General features: G+C 41.5%; 2 protein-coding genes across 2 annotated transcripts in view; both read right to left on the bottom strand.

The window, feature by feature from the left end:
- The window catches only part of rbm20 (RNA binding motif protein 20), a 41600-nt gene extending 36044 nt beyond the window's left edge, over positions 1 to 5556 (bottom strand). The window contains exon 1 of the mRNA XM_076293352.1: positions 5306 to 5556. Within this exon, the coding sequence (XP_076149467.1) occupies positions 5306 to 5400 (95 nt within the window). The 5' untranslated portion in view covers positions 5401 to 5556. The remainder of the gene's footprint in view (positions 1 to 5305) is intronic.
- A 9774-nt stretch (positions 5557 to 15330) lies between these two features.
- smc3 (structural maintenance of chromosomes 3) overlaps positions 15331 to 27488 on the bottom strand; it is a 38043-nt gene continuing 25885 nt past the window's right edge. The window contains exons 26-29 of the mRNA XM_076293342.1: positions 25935 to 26126; positions 25167 to 25344; positions 24712 to 24818; positions 15331 to 16468 (exon numbers count right to left, since the gene is read on the bottom strand). Coding sequence (XP_076149457.1) covers positions 16397 to 16468; positions 24712 to 24818; positions 25167 to 25344; positions 25935 to 26126 — 549 coding nt within the window. The 3' untranslated portion in view covers positions 15331 to 16396. The remainder of the gene's footprint in view (positions 16469 to 24711; positions 24819 to 25166; positions 25345 to 25934; positions 26127 to 27488) is intronic.

The raw sequence follows: 27488 nt of genomic DNA, 5'->3' as shown, positions 1-27488 counted from the left end.
TAAGACAATAGCTTTGTAGAGCTCGAGCCCGAGCAATGTGCTGGCAGCATTTGATGCAGTTGGTGGGGCAGAAAAAAATCGGATGTTTGAGATGTCTTTGAACTTTGAGACGCTTAGTACAGTTTCCAATGAAATCCAGAGTAATATTCACATCTACCTGACTTGGTATGGCTACTGTGGGACAGAACGCATATAATTAGTTCCAGATATTTTTCTAGGCTAAAAGAGAATAATAACCTGGCGGCTGGTTCCTGGGTCCTGCTTTGAATCTCACATGGCAGGAGATTAGGCGCCTGGGAGGTTGTGGAGTTAACCCAGACAGTAATACTCCTGTGAATTCACCATTGTGATTGACAACACATTGTACAGTAATGCCTGTTCATTTAACCAAATAACCGTAACCTGTCTGTGTGGGATAGTACCTCCTGTTTTTTTTAATATCAAGACAATATTAGATTAGATGTGTATAAGATATTAGATAACTATTAGATTAGTATCCCCGGCACATCCCATAGTATCCCTGGGACCTTATATATACAGTCTATGCGTGGGATCTGCACTTCAGTATCAAGCACGCATCACCTCGCATGGACACGCATGACCTCATGACTCAGTATCATTGAGAAAGAAAGTAAATCATCTGATCCATAAACTCACAACAACCAATGGACAAAACCAATTTAATTTACAAGGAGCAAGGACTGTAGATGGAGTCCCAGAAATAGCACAGCATGTACAGTTCCCTACACCATGGCATCTGCTCATTTGACTTATGAATTTACACAGACATCCAAATGAGCCTGTAAACCCAGTCGAGCAAATAAAGTTAGACTGTGAGAGTGATATCGCTTCTAAGAATGCCACAAGGCATAGAACCTATAGCCCCTACTAGAACAGTTCCATTCTGAGTTCTGTGTACCAGCCACAGACCCGTCAGTCATGTAACACAAAGACCAGCCCAGTTGCTGCAACGTGTCAGCATAGTATTGAGTACATGGTTTATGCCATAACCTTATCACAGTGGCAAGCACATCTTTGGGCAAATATGCCAATCTGTATCAAAGGGGCTTCTGTAAGACTGCAAATAGGGTTGGGTAATAGCCAGGGCCGCCTCTAGGTGCATTTAGCTCTTTGTTTATCTGTATATGTTTATATGGTACACGTTGTTGGTGTGCTTCTGGCAGTGAATCTACTGATTTAATGGGTAAGCAACCGGTCCGTTCCGACCCATACTATTCTAGGCTTGTTACATGTACTGTTTTCTGTGAAGTTGTTTACGAAAGCATGAATGTACACAAGAGAACAACTCTCGGGAAAAACAACCAAACAAGGTATGCAAGACTGTCCCCACCAGCGGAGTTAAAAGTGTTTGTCCATGCTGATTTATGTGCAAGTTGCTGTTGGACAACAGCACGCCACAAATCAATCTTGGTGAAAGGGCCCTCACTGCACACCCATTTACACTCTGTCAAAGAGATGGTGCAGTGCGAGAAGTCACACACAGGCCTGAACACAGACACACTCACACACACCTTCACACACACTTACAGTCAGGTGTGATTATATGGCATTTCTCCTGTTGAGGAGATACACAAGAGGCCAAATGGTACAACCACAAGATCAAAGCATCAGAATTTGCTTAGCCCCACATTGGCACTCAGCCATTAATTAAAATGTACTTATCTGCACGTCACTGAGAAATGTACTCGTGCTGCCTGGGAAATGTGTTTTAAGTAATATACATAAAACAATCAAATTGATTCATTTAGTTGTAATAAAGACACTTATGTGACGAAGGACCATTTTGTTATCTGGATCTTTTTAGGATCAGAACCAACATGATTAAATGAAATTAAAATCCCAAAATGGTCTGATAGTTCTGATGGGGGCCACATTGTAATTGCCACCTACAGTAATGTAATATAGGATATATGAGGTAATATTATGCTTAATCCTATTCATGCCTTAATTGGGCATAATATATTTTTAATATTATTAAATCCATTTGATTTTATAAAAATCAAGCGGACCCTGAATATACTATATATATTTTATTACCATGACGCATTTCAAATCTATTCTTTTCATGCAGATCACCAGTATTCCAGAATTTAATGCCAGTTGCATTCTCACGAGTCACTTAAAAGGAAAGGCAGCTCACACAGAAAACACGATATTGACAAATAAAATAAAAAAATGCACCAAGGTCATCGGTGAATGGTGGAAGCTCACTGCTGCAGTATCCTACACTCCAGCATAAAAGCCTTAATGATCGTGCACAGGGGCACCCTGGTTGCCCCGCTGTGCTACCCATTATCTACACAACACCAACAAGAAGCTCCTTTAAGCTCAGCGATGCACACAAAACCTCCAATATCCACTTATCTCCAAGATTACCTTCGTTGCGGCATTTTCTTGCACGGGTTGGGTCAAAGAAGTGGCTTTCGATCGTAATAGTATGAAAGTCAAAGCGAGTATGACCTGCCGAACTGACTTCAGATAGGAACGTTTCGACTGAAATCTGCTGTGCCCTGGACAGTGCCTGAACTATACACCTAACACCCCCCACCCACTCCACCTACCCCACTCCACCCCCATCACTGAGGGTCACTTCCCCCTTTTGTGACAAGCTGCCAGGGTGATATAGAGAGAGCAGCTGGATATGGGCAAGTGAGATGTTGGAGAAAAGGAGGAAAAGGGAAAGAGACGTGGAGAAAGATGTGGTCCGTGAGCGAGTTTTTGCGTATTAAGTGTGGTGGGGTGTGTGGGAGAGAGAGAAGAAAAATGACCTGAAGAAAACAAACCTCAGTGGTAACACTTAAAATATCCCTGCAATAGTCGGCTAATTCCTTTGACCTCTAGGCTGTTAAAAACAAATCAGTCACAGATGAATGGAGACAGACTGGCACTGTCTCTTGACAGATGAAGGACAGTTTACTCTGCAACTCTTCATAAAAGGCCGACACCTCCACCAATACACACACACACACCAACACAAAAAAGATGGAAAAAACCTAGTGGCAGCAAGTCAACGTACGTTACAGTACAATTATTGAAATGTTTTGATTCATTGAAATCTCAAATTGCATTCATTCGCTTTTCAGATGTGATGCAAGCCACATATCTGTGCATTTATACACATGACTGAAGAGTTAAATGAAACAAAACCTTTTGAAAACTCAGTTGCTATATAACATTGCAGACTTTCAGTCCAACATATCCTTCAAACAAACCTGAACCTTGGTTTCAGTGAACACTGACATTTTTGAGGTACAAACTTAAACTGTATATTGGCCCAGCAGTGTGAACTACAAAATGTCCACTACATATATAGTATATGTCTAATAAACTACATATATAAATCTGTATACATATATAGTCTGTATAAATCTGTATACATATATAGTCTGTACATATATTTCCAGATACATTTTGTAACGTCCATGTTGTAAACCTCTTCCATGCTGCCAAATATTTCAAAATTATCAATATTATGCACTGACACTGTTCACCCTTTGTGACAAGTTTTCAAAATAAATTGTCAAACTATTGCCTCTTGAAATCTAAAGACACAAAATCCTGTTGAGATTCATGTCCAAAAGCCTGACTTCTATGACCTGCAAGAATGCCACACTGTGAATTTCGAGAATTAATCTTTACATGAATTTGCTTCGGTTTAACAAATAACCAGAACCAAGACCTGAAAATGTGGACACAGTAAATGCCAAATACATTAGTTCCTGTTCAGTTCAAATTGGTTCTCTTCAGTATGTCAATGGCAACTGAGTGGAGGTAATGAAAGATGTGGAATATATTTAGGCAGGAAAGAACTGAGCCATTTGGTTAATATTTACTGTTAACAAAAGAAAATGTTCACATTTCTGCAATATAGCACTGAATTCAATAAACATAGCACTGAATTCAAGATGGCTGATATGTAAAACCACAGTAATTTACACACTATATCGTTATAGATATTACAGAAGGCTATTTATGTTGTAATTTGGTTTTAAGATGTATTTTGTTTTTTGACTGACAGTACACTCAAAAATATTTAATTAGCAAAATAATTCAGTTACCGGTAATTTGTTATGGACACAATAGTGTTTCAGATGTTCTATGATGTAATCTCAAAGTCAACAGAAGACATTAAGAGCAATACTTAAAAAATAATACTACAATGCTGTTAATACTATACATATAGGTCATATATTCACGGATTTGGGATTCAAGGATTGTTGGCATTATTGTACCATATCCATCCATTATATTAATTATGTTAACATTATGTACAGTATAACCATATCCATTATGTTAACATTATGTATAACCATATCCATTAAGTTAACATTATGTATAGCAATATCCATTAAGTTAACATTATACATAACCACATATCCATTCTGTTAATATTATAACCATATCCATTATGTTAACCTTATGTATAACCATATATTCAGTACCGTTTTTCTAATTTTGAAATACAGTGTTAGATATTTTGCTGACTATATGCAAATATTATATTAATTGAAACTATTTCAATTATAACAATAACAATTTCAAAACATTGTTTCTAATACATTTATGCTGAAACACAGCATTATGATGTGATTTCAGTATTTCAAATATCGCATTGTTCTGTCAGGGTGTAATTACCTTGTATTTATTCATTCCAAAATTATATTGTGGAGGATATACCAAGTTACAAAAACATAGAGTATATCTATAGATTTTTATATCAAGATGAGGAAATGATTTCTTTTCCTGGAAAAACTATTAGTATCTGACACTAAAGTCCATACTAAGTATGGACACAGTTGGAAATAAAAACTATAAAAACAAACAACAGGACCAAATCTTCATACTGTCTGGCACAACTTTGTCTAAAAACTATTTAGTGGGAAAGCAGACGCACGAATCTGTGAGCCAGGACACAGTCACATGTGGACAGCTTCTATCCCACACTGTCAGTCGGGGCCTCAGTGAAATCCATTTCTGGCAGCAATGCTACGCCTACTGTGGAAATCCATTCATCTTTTTTTCTCCTCTCTGGATTTTTGGGAATGTCGTACTTTTTCTTCAGTGAAATAAGCAAGCTTATCCGAAGGGATGCCGCTTCAAATATTTTCACAAATCCCCCCTCAAGTTGGAACCTGCTGCTTAAGTGTGATATACTGTGTATGGATGTCTGCTTGTATCCACCCGAAGTTAATTCATTTCTCAATATCCCATAGCGCAAGCATGCCTCGTATGTGCATAAAATTTGTGACGTTTTCCAAGAATTCCAAAGAAGGATTTGCCTTACCTCTGGAAGTGGTCGGCGGAGACTTTTGCTCCCGGGAGTCCTGCATAGCCTTTTCCTGACATGTTTTGATTCTGTCCGTTCCTCAGTTTCTCCATATGGATCTGAAAAGCCCCTTTTTAACCCAGCACTGCTGCTTCACAGCAGAAGAGTCTCTTCCACCTCTTCGGCAGACCACTCCACAAGCCAGCCCTCTCTTCAAAAACAAATAAATAGATTTATATGAAAACCAAATGCAGCTGGTCAGCCACACTACACTAAACCCAGCTGGAGACGGGGGAAAAAAAGAACCTTAGAAGTTTGTCTTTCTCTTCACTCATTCGTGCTCTGTCTCTCTCTCTCTCTCTCTCAGTCTGTCTGTCTGTTAAGCCTCCCCCGTAAAGGCCACGCGCTCACAGGCTAAACTCAGAGGCAGCTCCTGGCCTATGTGATGGACAGCAGCAATGGCATTTGTCCCCCACTCGGATCCCTCCCTTGCCCTGTCCCTCTCTCTCTCTCTCCCCCTCTCTCTCTCTCTCTCTCTCTCTCTCTCTCTCTCTCTCACTCGCACTCACTCGCACTCACTCCTCCTTGTCCAAGCAAAGGGGGGGAGAGGGAAAAAAAAGTTTTCAACAGGCTGCAAACAGGGGCAAAGGGCTGCATGGACGATTGGGAGGATATGACCAAAAGCCCGATGAAAGGCACTTGACCAGTCGGGAAGTCCAGGGAGAGTGCACACAGATGGGAGGAAGGTTCAAAGGGGAAATCCAAGGGTGACTGCTACCCTCCACACCTCAACCACTTACTCTCCTCCCCCTCCCCCAATAAATGTCTTCATCGGTCCTCCCTCTTACAATTTCTCATGCAGTAATTTCCTGTGTATAAGCCTCATTGTGTATAAGCCGCAGGACAGTGTTTTATGCAAGTTAAAAGAGATCAACTGCCCCCATGTATTAACCTCATAGCTGAAGAAATTTTGCAAAATCAATGTATAAGCCACAGCTAATAGTTGGGAAATGATGGTACTCTCCCCAACTTTCTCCATGGCTACCTTCTCCCTCTCGCCAAAGTCTCACTGTCTGTTGATGAATCTATTTCCTGTTTAGCTCCCCCACCCCTGTCTATTCTGCGGGCCAAGGATAGAGTGGAGCAGAGTGTTAAGAATGTCATTAGTCACTTGCTTAGGTGCTGAATCCATTTAGCAGCTGGAAGACTGGAGGGGCAAGTCCTCAGCACGAGATTGTTCACATTTTGTGGTGACTGTTTGTCTGTGGTTACGACACACCTGTGAACCAGAAGCCAAGAGCCCTTTACCATAAATCACTGCTGGAATAGAACAAAGCACACTTGTTTGTGTGAGTGTTTTGTGTGTGTGTGTGGGTTTGTGTGTGTTTGACTGCACGCATCAGTGAAAGTGTAAGAGTTAAATGACAAGCAACGGTGAGCGCAGTCATCCAAAAAGTGTCAAATAAATGGGGAGGTGATTCAGGAAAGGTCTGTGTTGTTCTATTCAGTTTTACTGTGAAGGTTGGTCTCTGTGTTGTTTTAACAGCATGAAAACCACTGCCAGTGGAGTTGCTTTAAAGACCAGCCAAATGTTTACCACAGCACCATTTATAAATATTCCTAATCCCTCATGGTGGCAGTTTTATAGAGACAACCCTGAACAGAAACATCCACTGTGCGGCTTGTTGTAAGTTATTTCCCATATGGTCTCTAGCCAAGAAAAATAATAAAATCCAAACTACGATCTGATTTTTTTTTTTTTTTTAATCACTAGTATATGAGGTAGCAGTTTGGTTATTCACAGTTGTAAGAAATATTGGTATAGTGTCTGAATTGCTTCCTGTAACAGATGAATGTTATATGATCACGTGAGTCCTATAATGTCTTTCCCAGTTCATGCCTAACAGAATGAGAGGAGAGCTGCGGCTCATTACAAAACATAAGCATCAGTGTCTAACCCGGGAAACTGATGCTATCTATTTTAATCAGGGATTTTAGCAGCATGTCTTCTGGTTGATGTATGACAATGGCAAAGTGGGTGGCGTAGCTCACTCGGGAAAATATATCTCAGTCGCCATGCACCAATGAATTGTCAAAATGCAAAGTAGTGGCACAGGTGTCACTGCCAGTTTTCCAGTAATCGGACAGGGGGCCAAAATTCAAAACATCTACACATCGTCTAAGTAGATGATGAATGGCAGTTTTCGGCAAAACAGGTTTCTTGTTGACAAGCACAACTGACCTCCCACCTCTTAACACACAAAGACATATCTGACGTACAGACACCATAGTTACCATCCCCCACTTCAAAAGACGTGGGTGAGCCCCGGCTCAACAATCTCCATGTATTTTTGGTCCCTGAGAAAGGAGATACACCTAAAGTCATATGCCTGGACAAACTGACAGACAAAGCACTCTCTCTCTCTATACAACCCCCACCCACACACAATATCAAGTCAACTATATGAAAACAGGCATCATCCTAGGTTTGAATCTTATTGTAATGAATCTTATAAATATCCATCTATCTATCCCTCAGATAACAACAGGTCTGTGATTGGATAAATTGTGACCGCAACTCAACTTTACGTGTCTGAACTCTTAACAGCTTCTAACAATAGAACAAAATGTCTCCCATTAGGTGAAAAATTTGTTTGACACGTGCCCCTCCAACCAACTCTTTCCCACTTCATATTCACTGCACATCTGATTGAAAAAAAAACAAGAGGCAGTCTCTTTGGGCAGATTTCCCAATTTTCCCCCCAGAAAATGCCGCTAGAACGGCAACAGCTGGGAATGCCATCCCTCAAGCGCTGCTGAGAGGGAGGTCTTCCTTAGATGGCGGAGTGTTTACTCCAAACAGGATTTGAGGCGGGCATGTGCTAAGTCATCCGCCAGGCCGGGAATAATGATTAGAAAAACCCACCTAGTCTTGTTTTGCGAGTATGAATATCTCTCCTGTGGCCGGCTGTTGCCATGCAGCATGGGACAGCGGGACAGCGTGTCAGCTGTGAGAGTGAGCGCGAGCGCGCTGGGCGACGGCCAGAGAGGCCGCAGAGGCAAAGTTTATCACACGCGCTAACTCACCGCAGAGGCAGAGTTTATCACACGCGCTAACTCACCGCAGAGGCAGAGTTTATCACACTCGCTAACTCAATGCAGAGGCAAAGTTTATCACACGCGCTAACTCACCGCAGAGGCAGAGTTTATCACACGCGCTAACTCACCGCAGAGGCAAAGTTTATCACACGCGGTAACTCACCGCAGAGGCAGAGTTTATCACACGCGCTAACTCACCGCAGAGGCAAAGTTTATCACACGCGCTAACTCACCGCAGAGGCAGAGTTTATCACACTCGCTAACTCACCGCAGAGGCAAAGTTTATCACACGCGCTAACTCACCGCAGAGGCAAAGTTTATCACACGCGCTAACTCACCGCAGAGGCAGAGTTTATCACACTCGCTAACTCACCGCAGAGGCAGAGTTTATCACACGCGCTAACTCACCGCAGAGGCAGAGTTTATCACACTCGCTAACTCACCGCAGAGGCAGAGTTTATCACACTCGCTAACTCACCGCAGAGGCAGAGTTTATCACACTCGCTAACTCACCGCAGAGGCAGAGTTTATCACACTCGCTAACTCAATGCAGAGGCAAAGTTTATCACACGCGCTAACTCACCGCAGAGGCAGAGTTTATCACACGCGCTAACTCAATGCAGAGGCAAAGTTTATCACACGCGCTAACTCACCGCAGAGGCAGAGTTTATCACACGCGCTAACTCACCGCAGAGGCAAAGTTTATCACACGCGCTAACTCACCGCAGAGGCAGAGTTTATCACACGCGCTAACTCACCGCAGAGGCAAAGTTTATCACACGCGCTAACTCACCGCAGAGGCAGAGTTTATCACACGCGCTAACTCACCGCAGAGGCAGAGTTTATCACACGCGCTAACTCACCGCAGAGGCAAAGTTTATCACACGCGCTAACTCACCGCAGAGGCAGAGTTTATCACACGCGCTAACTCACCGCAGAGGCAAAGTTTATCACACGCGCTAACTCACCGCAGAGGCAGAGTTTATCACACGCGCTAACTCACCGCAGAGGCAGAGTTTATCACACGCGCTAACTCACCGCAGAGGCAGAGTTTATCACACGCACTAACTCACCTACCACTGCTGAGCGCTCAGGGAGCACGGAGCCCGCTGGAGAGCGCTGAGGCCAAAGCTCATTTGGTCTTCCAAACAATAACATTTTGAAAAACTGGGAAAACAGATGGACAATGTTCGATATAGTGAGTGGACACAGAGTTTGAATAGGTGCAATACATAGGCAGTATTCAGAGGAGGGCGAGGGGTGTTCTCTACAATCCACACACTTGGGTTAGAAATGTTGCCTGGAAGTAAGACAGAGGGAAAAACTAATCATGAAGAAAAAGTGATTTGTCAAGGAAGGGATTGGTTGCCGCCTAGCGATGTGGGCAATAAAGTACAGTTTTTACTCGAAGTATAATCTGCCACTGCACACTGAGGATCAAAACTAAAACTGGATTCTCAGTGATAGGTTTGACTCAGTAGAAGAACCCTTAACATTTTGCTTTGCTTTGTCCACACAAAAGAACCTCTCAAGGTTCCACCTTATGTAATTGACAAATAAAAGGTTCTTTGTAAAGCTGCAAGTATTCATTCAGACACCAAAAAAATACAAAAAGAAAAAAAAGCAATGCAAAGAGGAGATCCATTTAATTAAGTTTCACTTGTGAATAACTTTAGGAAATTGCACTGCCTCCATGTTTAGTCGGGAGTGATACATAGGCTAGCGAGCTTTCAACAGAGATAACAAGGGTGGTCGAGTCGAGGGTGAGACAAAATGGACTTCAGAGAGAGACTGATCGAATGTTGACCGTCTTGCACAAACGCAATGACAAAACCATGACTCAGTAAAATAAATGAGTTTGTTTCTCGATGACGACATGCATGACCCTGACCCTGAGTTTGTAGTGATGGTAAGCGTGATCATCTGTGTGTTTGTGTGTGTGTGTGTGTATGGGGTGTTGAGGGGTTGGGGGGTGACAAAGACATGACTGGGAGTTGATGGAGGCGTGACCCCATCCTGATGATGGGGCCGGGGGCTACGTGGCCGTGACTGTAGTGGAGGGGGGCCGCTGGTCTGAGCCGTTGGCTGTGTGGCTGCCGCTGCCTGGGCTGGGATTTAGAACATGTGTGACCCCATAAAGCGGGCTTAAAAAAGGAATGGGCAACGAGTCGCCACTCACAACAACAGGTTGTAAATTCCTTTTTTTTAATACCCCCGCCCCCCAATGCCTCCCTCTTCTTCTCACAGGGCCAACAGTTGCAGTTAGGGCTTTAAAAAAAAGTCAAACCTAAAATTACACAATGAGAGCACACAAATAAATTCCCTCTCTTTGGGTTCAGTTATATAGAAGGACAAGGATGGCATTTAAGGAATTAACTGAGTTTTACAGACATACAGATTACAGACCAGACTTAACCAGTGATATTTATTGATAAGGTGTTGAAGGAAAACAAACATGCTAGTTTATGCTGTGTTTCTTACATTTGTTATGTGTTATGTCTTTTTTTTTTTTTTTTGCTATGTCTGATATTTATATATTACATTTTATAATCTGCTGGGTTTCATTTCAGCTAGTTAGTTTAGGAAGTTTAGTTTTACATCACAGCTAATGACAGAAAAAAGCAAACATTTTTTTCTACAATGAGAAAGGAGATCTTCACTTATTCACTTTTTAATGCACAGTATTACTTATCAATACAGAGTCATTACCTGGTGAGATAACGGTTCATCCCCGTTTCATCTATAAACACAGTTAGACAGCCTGCGTCAGCAACAGCTGTTTCTGTGCATAGAACCACGTGCAGCCCGCTAGAGTATTTCTCATATGATGAATGTGATGTCAAATAAATCGCCATGAATAGATATATGACAACCATAATGTTTCTCTATGTGTGTGACTTGGATCTTATCATTGACATGTGACCAACATTTTGCCAAATAAGGGGATTCCGTTCTGCATGTAAAAGCCATTTTATCACTACAGGAGAAGGGATTTAATAAGAATGTCACATATCATGTGATGGATGTTTAAGGTTTGTGAGTGTGGTGTATCTTTGTCACATACTCAATCCATTCAGATTATATGCAACTAGCTGAATGTTTCAACGTGCAAAGAAATGTTCGGCCATCTTAAACCATCCTCACTCACAAGGACCTATCAGAAATGCATTTCTTCACCAATTTGAATAGCATTCCCACCGCTAACCACAACACATCCAAGAGGTCATAGCGTCTAGAACATGTTCTTAGTTCTATAAGCACGTTTCCACACTGCTTTCTTTACTGGCCTGCATTCTGAACGGATTGCGGCATGAGAATGACCCCACTCACACTCTCACCCCAATGCCTACCCCGAGGAAGGTGACCCCAGTAGTGGGTTGATGTGTAAGCAACTGTTGCCTCAACCGACAGCTCCTCATGAAAATGACAAGTTTATTGGGGAGGCCTGCCATGGCCTGGAGTTCGTCAGTGAGGAGGGAGAACGGTGGAAAAAGCATGGCGAAAGAGAGTGTGTGCATGTGTATGCATATGTATACACACATACACACAGCGAGACCACCACAGCAGAGATAAGGACAGAGGGGCCCTATGTTCGCGGATTTGACGCCGCCGGCACCTGTTGGACGGCAAATTAACTTGTATGCGTAACGACCGCTAAGAGGCGGACAGATTTATGCGTGGTTTTATCGAGGCGCACCCGGCCTGATTACGGTCTGGTATAAACTGCTGATTACCCGCTGAGTCACCAGCTCACCAGCGAATGCCTCAAGAAGAGATATTAGCCTACACTCAAAAAAGCCATAAGTAACATGCTTTGGCCAGTGTTTGCAGTATTTGTGATGAGACTGTGCAAAATGAATTAATCTCTGTTGGCGATCTGCCTTATTCATCAATTGTGATTGTTGTTTTATAAGTCTGATTAATTGATTTTGTAAAAAAAAAAAAAATGCAACCAACCAAGGAATTGATAATCATCTAGTGCACCAAGTGGCCTGGCTGTGCTGTGTTCTTACCAAGTTTTCTGTGTGATCAGGTACCATTCATTCAGATTTAGAAATCTATAGCTAGACTAAGGCAGTGTGGGACTAATGAAGTGTATCACATTTACTTACATACATGGTTTAACTCTGATATGATATTTTAAAACTTCTTCCTGGGTGGGACAGGCATAAACACAAAATCATAAAACTCACAAAGGTAGGTGTCAAGAGCACAATTTCATTTAGACCAGATTCAGTTTAGTCACAGTAAATGTCGTTTTAAAATGTTTGGCGTGCAATATAAAAGAACGAAGAACTTCACGTCACAGATTGGGCTACAGACCTTACTCCTGCAACCTGTCGTTTAAGCTCAAAGCACTCTTAAATAATTTCGTTCAATTACTTATAATTTTGAAATCCTCAGACATCAGAAAAAGATATCTTAGCCAAATATCCATGTACAGATGCATCTGAAAAATATAATGGAAAAAAAAAGTGAAATTACACAAAGTGAAATATTTCAGTTTACAGCTCATGGAAATAAAAAAAATCTAGTATTTCAAAATACTGGATATGAAGAAGTAATTTATAATAGATGACCTAAGAAGAGCTCTACTCAGCTAATTAAGTCAAAACACCAGCAATGGTTTCTTGAGCCTTCAATTTCTCAGTCTGGGCAAGGCAATGGACTTTTCCACGATATTCAATTTTTTTTTAGCTGCACCTGTATGTACATACATTCAGTATAAGTACAATTCAATTAAATTCAAATGAGCTGTATTGCCATGACAAATATTTTTCTCCAAAGCAAAATCTTAAAACTGCCCAGAGACTAAGTTATACAGTAATTTCCTGTGTATTAGCCGCATTGTGTATAAGCCGCAGGCTTGTTTGTTAAAAGAAACAAAACCATATTAATACCATATTAACTGCCCCTGTGTATTAACCTCGGAGCTGAAGAAATTTTGCAAAATCAATGTATAAGCCGCGGCTAATAGTTGGGAATGTAGTTGTAGTTAACAGTGTCACAGAGAGCATTTCACTGATGTTTGCCTCATCTACAAGGTTTTACATGGGCTAGCTACTTCCCCACTGAGACAGTTCATAAAGATGATGCAGTAGACTCACTAGTGTAGTGCAGTTCAGACAGAGCAAGTATGGGCAAACGGCCTTTTCAATCAGAGCCACCAAATACTGGAATAGTTTACTTAATGAGTTAAGATAGAGCAACATTTTTTTCAACTTTTAAACATAAACTCAAATCATTGGATTAAGGCAAACCAAATCTGTAATCATGGGTAATCACATCTCTAATCCTCACACTCGTATTCCTTTCTCAAACCCTCAGTATGTACGATGTCTGCATTGTGCTGGTCTTATCAATGTGTTTCACTGTTTTTATTTTATTATTATTTTCTTTCTTTGTTTACCTGTTTGTAATGTATGTGTAATGTTGTTTGTGTTGCGTGTATTGTGTAGCCATAGCTGTACTGTACTGTCTTGTCTGACGGGTATACACCTCTCTGGTCAGCTTGCCTACTCGCATGTATTCTTTTTATTTTTATAATTATCTTTTGTTTTGTTTTTGAGTGCTCTTTTATTCTAGGCTGCCTTTTTAAGAACTGGCTTGGGACAACGGGTGGGAATTAGCACTCTACCAGCTAACTTATTTTACTTATTTACAGCTTTTTGTCTGTCAGTCAATGAGCACTGTCCCTATCAAATAAACAAATACATTAATAGTTATTACTATAATAGTTACTAATAGTTTGTTGATAATCTGACGATCTGTAGTGTGTGGGCGGACGGTCCAAATAAAGTGTGGCCTGTTATTGAAGTATAAGTCATCAGTGTGCGTGAGCATGGGATCAGCTGGCAGAGGCACTGTGGCTGTCCATCCAGACAGGAGCCTCGCCAAACAAGACAGGTGAGGGCTCTGCCAACCCTTGGATCAGGAGCGGTCTGTGGACAGAGGGGTGGCGATTTGTGGGAAGGTCAGCTGAGCTGACATTCAGATAGAGTGGTGGTGTTGGGGGTGGGGTTAGACAGTGCCATGCCGTTGGGAGGCAGGGTCTCTTAGGACGCGGAGCCGGCTGGATCAGCTGACGGGTCAACCTGGCAGGAGAGCCAGGGTGAAGGAGGCCAGATGACATGTGAGGCGGGAAGAGGGAGTGTGACTCACCTCTCGGGGGGGGGATGGGGATGACTAGGACCTGTTCCCTCTTAACTGGTGCGGCGACGTCACGCCCCAGAGAATGCTGGAGCTGGGAGAGAGAACAAGATTGCCGCTGAGCAGCTAATTAGTCAGTTGGTGAGTGAGCTCTTATTATCTCTGTGTGATTTATGACTCAGTGTGGGGTCAGCTTTTAGGTAATACGTTGGGAGAGCAGGGGTAAGAGACAGCAGAAAAGTGGACGCCCAACCTGTTTGACATATCAGGGGCCATTGAGTGCTGAAAACGTGGAGCCCAACTAGCCATGTTCATAGAACTGAGTCATCACTGTTTCACGATACCTCGAACACAAAGCATCTTATATCTTGTTATACATTAGAACAGGGGTCTACAACAGGTAGCGTGTATACGCCTCCAGTAGCTCACCTCCTGTTTCTGACTAGCAAAGGGATAAGGATGTTAATAAATCTGAAAAAACAGTCACTTAGTAAAACCTGTTCAAATTCTTATCAAATCAAATTCCCAGTCTACAGAGAAGGTAAAGGAAGTGAAAGGAGCCTTAAAACACATACCAAGCTCATTCAGCTGCTTTGAGCGGTCATCAGCTATGCTACTACTAATATAAAATAGGGATAGCTCTCGGCCATGTTCATTTTGTCAAAGTAGCTCTTGAAGGAAAAACGGTTTAAGACCCTGCATTCGAAGAGAACAGTGCCACCTAGTGGTAGCTCTAGTACAGTTAACATGGAACAGACGAGTCTTGTGGAGGGCTAAATGAGCTTCGAGAAGTGTAGTTTTTAAAAGTTTGTTTATTGTTTCCAATTAATAACAGAGAATAACACAAATTCAAACAAATACAGGATTTAAACTAGTTTCATTATACAGCAGTGGCCTAGGACAGGGAATGCAAAGACATTGTAAACATAACAATGATTCAAAAGAACAAACACCAACCAATATATGTAAATATATATCTTTAAAAAACATATCAAGAGAAGTACTAGACAAAAAAAAATCAATAGATGTATTATATCGGAAGTATAAAAGGCAATGTTTGACTTGTAGCTTAAATTGGGGTATAATGGGGTATTTATCTGATATTATAATCATGGCTTTTTAAACAAGGTTAAGTGAATGTTTTCAGATCTCACAGACACTTCTGTCACCAACTACCAACAGAAACCTAAATGTGGGTAACACAAAGCTGTTGTATGTACATGGAGGCATGGTGTGCTGCTCTATTCACATTTCACCTGTCTATTCACCCCCCAGATACTCTCATTGAAATGTAACACTTTTTAAATGGGATTAAAAAAGATCTCTTGGAAGCTTTTTTTAAAAAATGGCCAATGTAACTGTGGATAACCTCAGATTAAGAAACAATCTCCACTGGACAGAAGCACAAGGCCAACAGCAAGTTTCTAACTTGGAAAAATCATGCCACTCAGCCTTTTTTATTTATTTTATTTTTCTTAAAAAAAAAGAAACAAAAAACAAACCTCTAACAATATGACAGACAAAAAAAGCTAAAATGTTTTTTTTTCTTTTGTAATAAAAAAAGCAACTCTTTACAGGACTACTCCCCAAACCTCTCCCGTCATCTTACCAAAAACCCACATCTAAATACACAGTTCTGCAATTCTGCAGGCAAACCCTGTGGCGGCCTGTGATCCTAGAACAGATTTAGGGCTGCGGAACATGTACCCACTCCAACTCCAAAATACCTTTCCATGCTGACCAGTAGATGGAACCATGGGCTCCTACACAACCTGCAAGAGCTGATGAGTGTTGGTGTGGGTTTGGGTTTGAGAAAGAGAGAGGGGGGCGAAGAGGGCACAAGAAAGCGAGGGTGGCCTCTCAACCGTGAGTGGTGTCGTCCTCCACAAAGTCCTTGGCCTGCTCTGCCGAGATCACGTCAATGTGACTCACCTGTGGGGCGAGAGCAAACACACACAAACACACACACACACACACACACACACACACACACACACACACACACACACACACACACACACACACACACACACACACACACACACACACACACACACACACACACACACACACACACACACACACACACACACACACACACACACACACACACACACACACACACACACACACACACACACACACACACAGCCTTGAGTGTCATTCCGTGACATTTCAGTTGACAAGCATATCCACAGGTGCTGCACCACTTATGACATTTGAATTATTGATAAACATTCGCTTCATTCACCACTCCACAGCCTTGGTGCAAAACTGGGCATTTATAACTAGTAAGCATGCAAGCATATGATAACAGACCAATGATACAAAGTCTGGGCATTTATAACTAGTAAGTAGGGCTGGGATAAACGATTATTTTTTAAACGATTAATCTAGCGATTATTTTTTCGATGCATCGATTAATCTAACGATTCATTTTTTCAGTCCGATTCGATTTCGATTATCGATTATCTTCCCATTAATTCACTAATAGCAACTTATACTAGGGCTGGGCGATATATCGGTATTACGACTACAACCGATATATTTTTGAAAATGATATGTAGTTGAGACAATATCTTAATACCGGTATTATGTCAAATAATGGGCCATTTTATAAAAACCACTTGCTCTTCTGTGTTCAGACCATTCAGATAGCCGCAGCTCTGCTCAACTGCGCCTCTTGCGTGTGCACGTTCTCCCTCGCAGCACTACAAACTTTCAAACATGACGGACACGGAGTCAGATTTTGTTTACCTTGATCAGAGGGTGCTGATGCCTATTCCGTCGGCACATCAATGGCTAGACCGAGAATTCTCGTTGTGAAATCAAAATTCCACTGGAGCTCCAAGCGGTTTTGTACAGGCAGATTTAAGTTACAACACTGTTTACTAGGGGTGTGAATCTCTCATGTAAAAGACGATACGATTCGCATCTAGATACATGGGCACGATTCGATACAAGAAAAGATACATGTTTTTAAAAAAACGATTCAGTGCGATGCGATTTGATGCAATTCGATGCAGTTCAAGAATGGAAAGCATTCTGAAAGATTTTTTATAATTTGCTCAAGGTGCATATTCATTTTATATTATCAATCATCATGGTCATGGTTGTCAATTAGGCAAAAAAAATGTGTGAATATGATTATCTAAACTGAGGTTTGTTTCATATACTGTATTGAAATAAAAAAAAGAATAGTCTACATTTCAGTCAAGCACAGCAGCCAAATACAACATAAAAATACATTTTTATAGACTTTACAGATTATATCTGATTGTTTTCATGGAGCTGTAGCCTTGTTGAGGTAAGACAATACCGAAATAAAATAAAACAGTGCTTAAGACACTCTTGGCCTTTTCTCATATAGGCCTAGCCTACCCTACAAGAATAAAATAGGCCTACAAATCAATGAACTCTCTGGGCTTATTTTGTTCCAACAGTAGACCTAATGCAGAAACCTAAAATGCCACAAGTCTGAGTGAATATGAACAAAATAATTGGCTAATAATTTATGCATCGTTTTAGCAGCAAGGGCCAAATTATTATTTAACATTAAGGAAATCCCTTCATCAAAGGTAAGGCTACTCTACAGACTATCGTCGCTGTTTAGGAATGCTATAAGTGCTTAATTTCGCGCTGGATTTCGAAAAACTAAATCCGACCGAGTGCAAGTTGTCACATGGTTAAGTTGCAATAGATGTATGGGTAATGAGGTCATTTGACAACTTTGGGCAATGAATGTAACCAAAAACGAACTGCATTACCCACAATTCCGTGCCACGTATAGTTTCAAAACCGGAAGTGGGATGAATGCGCTGCTTTGAATGTAAATGAGTCTGAGCGAGCAGAAAAGGTGCACCGATTCATAACAAGTAAATCGATATAACGACCGGTTCATTTCAGTTTTTTTCCGATACGGGGCTTCACGTATCGATGTAGCCGTATCTTACACGTTAAAAACGGATACCGATACGTATCGGTTAATCTTTACACCCCTACTGTTTACAGCTCTTCGACTCACGGTAAAATGTCATTTTTGGTACATAGCCTAGCTAATTTAAATACACTGATGAATGCTTGCGTTTAGCGATATACAGTAGCAGATCTAAAGTCCTCAGGGAGACAAACTACACGCTGATTTTATTAAGAGGATATGCACGCGGGGACTCGTTACAGTTAGGGGCATTATTTTTTATGATTCCTGAAACCCCCTTTAAATCGTGCATAGGGATTTTTCTTACGAACCGGAACATGCAAAAATGAACGCATACAAAACGACGGTAGCGTCTATCACACTCTTGATGAGTGACTCAGTTACGTTGTTTAAGTAGCCTAATTGTTTAAAACTATTTTTGTTGTTGATAGCAACATGTCTAGGCCATCATAGGCTACATTTGCTTGTCATCTAGGCCATGGGTTCCCAAAGTGGGGGTCGCGGGACGCCGAGGGGTGGGTCGCGAAATTATTTCCATAAATCAAATAAATTGTGGGGCACTTTAAAGACAGATTTTAATTCCAAGACGCTTGCTGAGTTCTGGATTTCAGTCGAGAGGGAATATCCAGAGCTATTCGGCCGCGATGGACGTACTGACGCCGTTTGGCTCCACATACCTGTTCGAAAAGACTTTCTCTGCACTGACATACAGTATATTAAAAACAAATACAGATCGCGTCTAAATGTGGAATATGATCTCCGTGTGACCGTCTTCACAATTAAACCAAGAATGGACTTGCTGTGTTCCGCGCATAGGGCGCATCCATCTCATTATATGAGATTAACGCTGAAACATAGTTGCCAAAATGTAAATTTGCACAGCAACAATATGCATATGTTTACAACAGTTTGTGGATATTACACTGACTGAGATATTCTTCTGTTAAAATGGAAATTAAAGTAATGTTTCAAAGTTAAGTTTGCACGACAGCAATAATGTGCACTCATGTTACATGGATATTATTTTTTGACTAAGGTATTCTGCTTTTATCATATAGTACATTTCTATATGTAAAATCATAACAGGCTGCTCTGTTCTTTTGTGTTGTCGTTAAGCCAGTGTTTGGATAAGCCTAGTGCTTATGGCCGGTGCACACATTTTATTTTATTTTTTGAGTCACATCCAGGGATTGTTGGGGTCGCCAGTCTCTGGCACGGTTATTTTGGGGGTCGCGGGTTGAAAAGTTTGGGAACCCCTGATCTAGGCCCTATAAAACCCTTACGGGTAAAAAAACTGCATTGTGTGACAAAACTGCAGGTTTTTTCAATATTTTTGAGCCCAAAATATTGCATTGTGCAGTACAATGTAGGCCTGCGTTGTCAGTCAGGGTCAACTTTTGGTCTTTTGTTATTTGCACAGCTTTATCAGAGCAACTGTAGCCTATGCCTATTGTAGGCCTATGTTATTGTTTACACTTTTTTGCACAGCTGTGTTAGACAGGGCTTGAAAACGAAATAATTTTTCAAACGTTCCGTTCTGAACGGTTCAGGTAGGCCTATGTTTAACGTTTTCGTTCTTGCATGCGTTCCGCCACCAACATATCGGTCCTGAACCGGTTCGGAACGCAAAATATCGTTCGTTCTTAAAGTTCCGACAGTGTTTGGCCTATCAAGTCTATTTTTGTGGACTTTATCTTAGAATAGACGTACTCATTATTTTCCCTTGATTTAGCCTATACTGTAGCTATGCCCAAAAATAATAAATCACAGGCGGCATCCAAAAACATTCAGATGGGCTATCCATCCCATAGCCTACAGACTTACTGTAGGCCTAACCTATGCCTATAAATAATTTCTTATCAAAAATATTTCTGGATACGTGCTAAACTCCTTACCTGGTTGTAGCCTAAGTTTTATCCATATGGAGATCTTCAAAGGCTTACGCTATAATTCCAACCCTGTTTATAAACGAACCTGTCGGTTGCTGACAAGGCCTATCTCAAATTTCCCGTTTAACTCTTCTACATAGAATAGGCTATAATTGCGCAAACATTTCAAATCCCGACTTTAAAACGACAAGGCGTGGACAGGCAAAATAGGCTATTACGCATAGGCTACAAACAATTTCCAAATCAGTTTCAGTAGCCTACGCTACGAGCTGGCCTAAGATCCGAAGTGGCAGACGGATAGGTTACATTACAACAGCAAGACAAAATATACACATTTGGACCAAAGGTCCATTTTATTTTTTTTTTCAAACTGCAGAAATCAAATTATTAGGCTGTTATATAGAGAACGAAAAAAAACGTTATTAACCGGTTTTGTGGATTTCAGAATAACGTTTCTGTTCCGGAACAGTTGAAGACCATTTTGTTTTTGTTTCCGTTTCTACTCCTCGTAAAATTCCGTAAAATTCAGTTCGTTTTCGGTTTTCGTTCCTTGAACCGGTTCGGAGCCCTGGTGTTAGAGCAGTCTGAAATCATTCTAATTAAAGCTGGTTGAGTGAATACGAAACACTTAGCTCTTTCTGTTTAAAATATCGATATATATTGTATATATCGCCAATCGGCTCCAAAATATATTGGGATATCAGTTTTGGTCCATATCGCCCAGCCCTACTCCTTGTGCAGTTAAATATTTATAAACAGGTATGTGCTGTGTAGCCTACTTTTTTCTTATTTGCACAGTATGCCAATTGGTTTATTATATTGGCTTTTAACAGTAGCCTATGTTTTGTGTTACCTTTATTGTTTTCTTGTTGTAAAGCTGTAGGCCTGTGTTGCCAATCAGGGTCGACCGAATATTGTTATTTGCACAGCCCTCAGAGCAACTGTATGCCTATTGGTATATGTTATTGTTTACACTTTTTTGCACAGCTCTGTTAGAGCAGTCTGAAATGAATATAATTAAAACCGGCTGTGTTGTCATAATTGTTGTGTTGAGTTAATATATGAAGCACTTCGCTCTTTCTGTTTGAAATATCAATATCGTATCGATATCGTATATCGCCAATCAGCCCCAAAATATCGGGATATCCGTTTTGGTCCATATCGCCCAGCCCTAACTTATACATGTTTATTTACATATCTGAATGAATAAACATGAATTCTTTAACATTGCAATATCTATGTCTATTGCTCTTAAAGGAACACGCCACCCAATGTCAGTAGTAATATATGTTCTTACCTTAACTTTCACAAGTTGAGTCATACCTCTCCCCCTTGTCTGGGGATAGGCTACAACATAGCCAATGTACGACTTTAGCCTTTTAATATATTTGCTGCATTGGATCAGTCTTTCTAGAACAGGCAAGGGCTTTCTAGCCTCACGTCAGCAGCGCTGCATCACCCATATAGCCTACATTAAAACAACCAGCGGATGGTGGGCGGGTGCCGTTTCGAAAATTGGTCAAAAAACGTTGGTGCTGATGGATGGCTGATGGATGATAAGTTTTGCTATGCAGTTATGGTTGAAATAATAGCCCATCAGCGCATCTCTAGTGTGTGTGCCTCTCTCTCGCTCAGAGGGGAGGGAGAGGCTGAGGGTCGATCCAGCTTGGATTCTAAACTCTGTGGTGGATAGGATCTACAATTAGGTGTTAACAATACTACTACGCTAGGTCGAAGTACTCCCAAGTGCTATTGCGCCACACATTGTAGTTCTCCTGTTTATTCGCTTGGAAAATCGCCACGTTTCATGTTGCGTGGCCGTAGCATTTCTATCAACTACTCGTGCAACTGTATTTAAGTCGGGAAAACGTGGATGTTTTTGATTACTTCTACGCTTAGTTACGGCAAAGCCCGCTAGCATAGCAACATGCTAACACAGTCCAGTGCACGTACCGACACGGGAGAGGTATGACTCAACTTGTGAAAGTTAAGGTAAGAACATATATTACTACTGACATTGGGTGGCGTGTCCAAAATAAAAGACTATACAAGTGCAAAGTAATGCATTCTTAGTCAGAGGTAGCATTCAATAAAGTTCAGCAGTGTATGTCTAATTGAGTGACTGTCATTTTAAGACGTTCGTGTGGGAATCCTTGCAATTGACATTAACACAGTTAAAAGGCTGCTGATGTGTGGATGCAATTCATAACGTAGTTAGTTCAAATAACGGTTCGTACTTCTCCTTTGGACAAGCACTTTTGAGTCTTGGAAAACACTTTTCCATTTACATCGGGATTTTGCAAACATTCAGAGTCAATAAAATGAGCCTCAAAAATGAGTAACAAATACAAGCAGCTGCAAGTAAGCATGCTAAACTTGACATCCAAACAGTATTCTAACGTTAGCTTTGAGATACTGCTTGATTGCATACTGTAACTTAACTTAGTTTAGTCTCCTCAATGTACTATGTTGTGATAAGACCTTAGCAGAGTTTACTTTAACTTAAATGCAGCAGTTTTGAACAAATTTGCGCAGCATGGTCACGATGCTAAGCGGATTTAATAGCAATTTAGCCCACTGTGTTCTATGCAGTGCTTCTATGTGGCAACAACAATCCTTCAACAATCGTGAATATTTTGTTAAATGCACATGCAGAGGAGGAGCAGCGGGCTCGTTACGAGAGAGAGCGGGCGGGGCGAGGAAAGGCTGTGTGAGTAAAAAGTGCAGCTCAATGAAATTATTTTATCTTATCTTTAATTTAAATAGTATGCCTAGGCCTACAACATAGAACATCAATGTCTGGTGGCCGGTTTTTGATTTCGAGGTGCCCAGCCACAGATTAGTCAACTTATGGAAAACACTGAAGATGTAAAATTAAAAATATTTAGCAGCACACATTATGCTTGACGAACAGTGTTGCCAACTATTTCAAATGAAAAGTAGCTAAAGCCAGCTCCAAAAGTCGCTAAATGTCGCTAGATGACGTCACGCACTAATTTGCATATTAATAAGCACGTAATAAGCACGTCGTACCCCCCCCCCCCCAAAAAAAAAAAACCGTGATGGCCCTTTAATTCCCTTTTACTCCTGTTTGCTTTTCTCCTACTCATATAGGCAACTTTAAGAGCCTTTAAATATATTTGATTTAATATACTTCTATATTTATTGATAGGCTACACTTACTTTCTGTAGCCCATCATCTAGAGTAGACTACACTAGAGCATCAGGTGGCTGAAAAGCAGTAATTTCCAACTTATTCACTGCTGCATCTGCTTTGCACTGCTTGGAATCTGATTATAACGTGACCATAGGGTAGCCTACACGTAATGTACACTTACGGAAATGGCTATATTTTGGATATATTTAGGCTACATACTCGGACAGACCAATAGGCCTATAATTTTTTATTTTTTTTTACTCAGCCGACAGTCCTGCATCAACTTGCATTGACAACATTGAAGCTAGGCCTACATAGCCTAAAGTTTAAACGAATGCTATAGGTTTTTCTAACATGTATGTTCGATCAACTATCTGCTTTGCTTGTGAATGAAGTTGTAGCCTACTCCCTTTGTTCAATTGTTGAACGATGCTGGCAAGCATGTCCCTGTTTCCCTGTCATCATGTCATTGCTCTCGTCTCGTTGACTCTCTTGTTGTAATTTCACCCGAAGTTGCTGCACCTTCCAATGAGCGTGGTCTGAGCTTAGATCTATAGAACATCTAAATTCCTTGTAATAAAATGGGCTGATACTATATATGCCAGTCATTCCTTTTATAATCATGGGGCAACACTTTGGGCAAATTCGCGATGTAATTCACTAACGAAACAGGCATGAGAGGGGAGATTTTCTGACGTTTCAACAACTAAACAGAATTTGCCATCTTTGCGAGAAGATTTTTCTCCCGCTTTGAGCTGCTGCTGCTGCAGTCAGCCTGGGCAAACCGAAGGATACAAAGAGAAAACAAAAGTCGCCAGACACACGAAAAAGTCGCCAGATTTGTTGTCAGTCGCTAGATACACTTTTCAGTCGCCAGAGACGGCCAAAAGTCGCTAAATCTAGCGACAAAGTCGCTAAATTGGCAACACTGTTGACGAATCGACGCTGATATTTAAGTTGTCCCAGCCCTACTAAAAAGCATGCAAGCGTATGATAACACTGACCAATGATACAAAGTCTGTCGAAAAACGTGCCATACAATAGACTTTTTCTGAATAGACTGTTACAGATTCTTAATGGTTAATGATATGGGTAACAGCTACATATCAATCTGCAATAACCGTTTTCTAGTGAGGTGCCCATACAGAAGCATGTGATTCTGGTGACCTCTACATTTCAGCCCATTAGTTACCTTGTTTCTGAACTTGACGCCGTAGAACTTGTCGGCCGACTCCAGCAGCTCGGGCCTGAAGGTGGTGGTGATGAACTGGGCATGGCCGGCCAGCTCCACAATCATGTCTGAGGACACGACAGAGAAAGAGAAACCATGATGAAGCTATCGGGAAAACTAGGACATCCAACATGACCATTCAACCATGCACCAATCAGCAGGCAACATTCCATATTCTCCAGACAATGCTTTGCTAATTGTAAGTGGAAGGGTATTTTTTTATGCCATTTAATTACCAGTTCACTCATTAATACATTATAGTATTGAACATGTATTGTAAATCATTAATGAATACAGGTAGGTGTAAAACCGCCCCCTATGTACTTTGCAAGCTTCCATCAAGTACAAATGAATCATATGACTGAGATCAGCCACGCTGGTATCAGACAGTGCGTCAGTGTGAAGGTGTGGAGTACCTGATACAGCCTTTCTGTGCTGGGCGTCCAGCGCCTGGTCGATCTCATCAAACAGGTAGAAAGGTGCCGGGTCGCACTTCTGGATGGCAAAGATGAGAGCCAGAGCCACCAGAGACTTCTGGCCTCCAGACAGCTGCTGCATCTCCCTCATCTCACCCTGCTTCCCTGTGAACGACACCTGGGGGAGAGAAGGGGAGAGAGAGGTGGAGGAGAGAGAGAGAGAGACAGAGAGAGAGGTGGAGGAGAGAGAGGAGGAAAGAAGGGGAGAGAGACAGAGAGAGGAGGAGAGGTAAAGGGGACAGACAGAGAAGAGAGAGAGAGAGAGAGGGGAGGGAGAGCAGGAGGAGAGAAAGAGAGGAGGAAAGAAGAAGAGAGAAGGAGGGAGGGCGGGAGGAGAAAGAACATGAGTGGGAGAGAGATGATAAGTGTGCTTTTAGTTTATCTTCCTCCTACTCATATTGTCTAAGATCTAAGACAATTATCCTACAAGAGAGTACAAATGTCTCTTGAAACACTCATAACTACTTTACATGATTCACTTTCATTTCTTTATATAGCGCCACTAACGATTTATATTGTATTATATAAGGCACTGTACAGAGCCTGAACCCCCAATGCTGAAAACTTTAGGCAACAATGACAAAAACTCTGATTCAGATGAATCGCTTGTGACTCGTATCCACTGAATGAAAAGACTAATAAAAACGATCAATAAATAAGACAAGTTTGACTACTCTGCGTGACTGAGTGAGTGATTTGTCCACCTACCCTGATGCCCACTCCAGTGAACTGGTCGACTGAGGGCACGCTGCTCTGGGAGGTGGTGCCCCTCTCGCTGTCGGTGCCGCCCTCGCCCTCATCCTGCGACTGGCTGCCCTCAGCGTCGCCCTTCTTCATCACCAGCGTGGCTTTGCCGCCGGGCACCAGCTTCTGGAACACCTCGCTGAAGTTCTTAGACACCTGGTGTGAACACGGCAGACAAACCAGCTCAGCTCAGTGAGTGTTCAGACCTTTCTAGGAACAGTGACAAAGGACCATTCTGCTTATTCACTGTTTATTCATTTAGCTCTCCCTCTCCTCTTGTCCACTATTGTCCTCTGATGAGCGTCTGCTCTGTCGGCCCTCCATCAACACTAACAGGTCACAATCAAGACTCTGAATCTTCTGTGACATAATTCAAATGTCCTCTTTTGCCTTTTGTCAAGAATGAGTCATTTATACATTTTTTAACATCATTTATTCATGACTAACGTAGGCTAGGCCACTTGGAATTTGGAACGAAGAAATAAAATAGCCCTCTAGTCCTCTGTAACATCATAACATCTCAGCACTCTGAAGTTTGAAGTTTGCGGGAGTTGTGGTTTGTTATTTTTTATTAAGCTATTTGACTTGACTAAAATTGTTCATTTTAATGTAATGTTTATTGATGTAAGTCGCTAAAAAACATTAACATAAACATGATTTCCATTAACACTCTTTTTTGGCCAGAGAGGTAATTTCAAGCAGGGAACAGCATGGTACGCTTGTTCAACACCCACTGATCTCCATTACAAAAACAAGTCACTGTTTTGGCTGGCGAAGTTGGCTCTGCCTACGTGTCTATGACTGGCCAACAGCCCGCTTCCTTTTGAGAACAGAATGTGGTGTTCCTTTGTTCAACTGCATTAAGATGATTAACTTGGTGAGTCTGTAATTAAAGTGATACTGCGAACAGCTGTAGTCAATAGAGATGTGCTGGTTTATTTTGGGAGACTTAAGTATTCTACCTGCTAAGTCAACAGAGATGTGCTGGTTTATTTTGAGAGACTTATGTATTCTACCTGCTAAACACAGAGCTGCTGGAGGGCTGGGGAACAGAATGCTCAAACCAGAGGAACATTCAAATTTGGCAAACATGTTGTTTTCTCTGAACAGTTACATTTGAACGGTGTAGCCTAAACAAATGTTCGACCAAAAACTCATGGAGAGTTTGTACCCCTTACAAGTAAACATCTGCGTGTAGAACTTATACAATAAGGAAAGAGAGAGTCAGAAGACTGTACCAGTCTAAGTCAAGAGCTCGTTTGAAGGTGAGTCAAGAGCTCGTACCAGTTTGAAGGTGAGTCAAGAGCTCGTACCTGTTTGAAGGTGAGTCGAGAGCTCGGACCTGTCTAAAGGTGAGTCGAGAGCTCGTACATGTTTGAAGGTGAGTCAAGAGCTCGTACCTGTTTGAAGGGGAGTCGAAGATGTCGGACCTGTCTGAAGGTGAGTTGAGAGCTCGTACCTGTTTGAAGGTGAGTCGAGAGCTCGTACCTGCCTAAAGGTGAGTCGAGAGGTCAGACG

This window comes from Alosa pseudoharengus, unplaced genomic scaffold (assembly GCF_046254945.1).
Source record: "Alosa pseudoharengus isolate Yale_2024_CS ecotype anadromous, Long Island Sound unplaced genomic scaffold, YU_APseudo_1.1 YU_APseudo_1.1_scf_1, whole genome shotgun sequence".
Lineage (NCBI taxonomy): Eukaryota > Metazoa > Chordata > Actinopteri > Clupeiformes > Clupeidae > Alosa > Alosa pseudoharengus.
The sequence above is the reverse complement of the archived record's forward strand: the minus strand, read 5'-3'. Positions and strand labels throughout refer to the sequence as shown.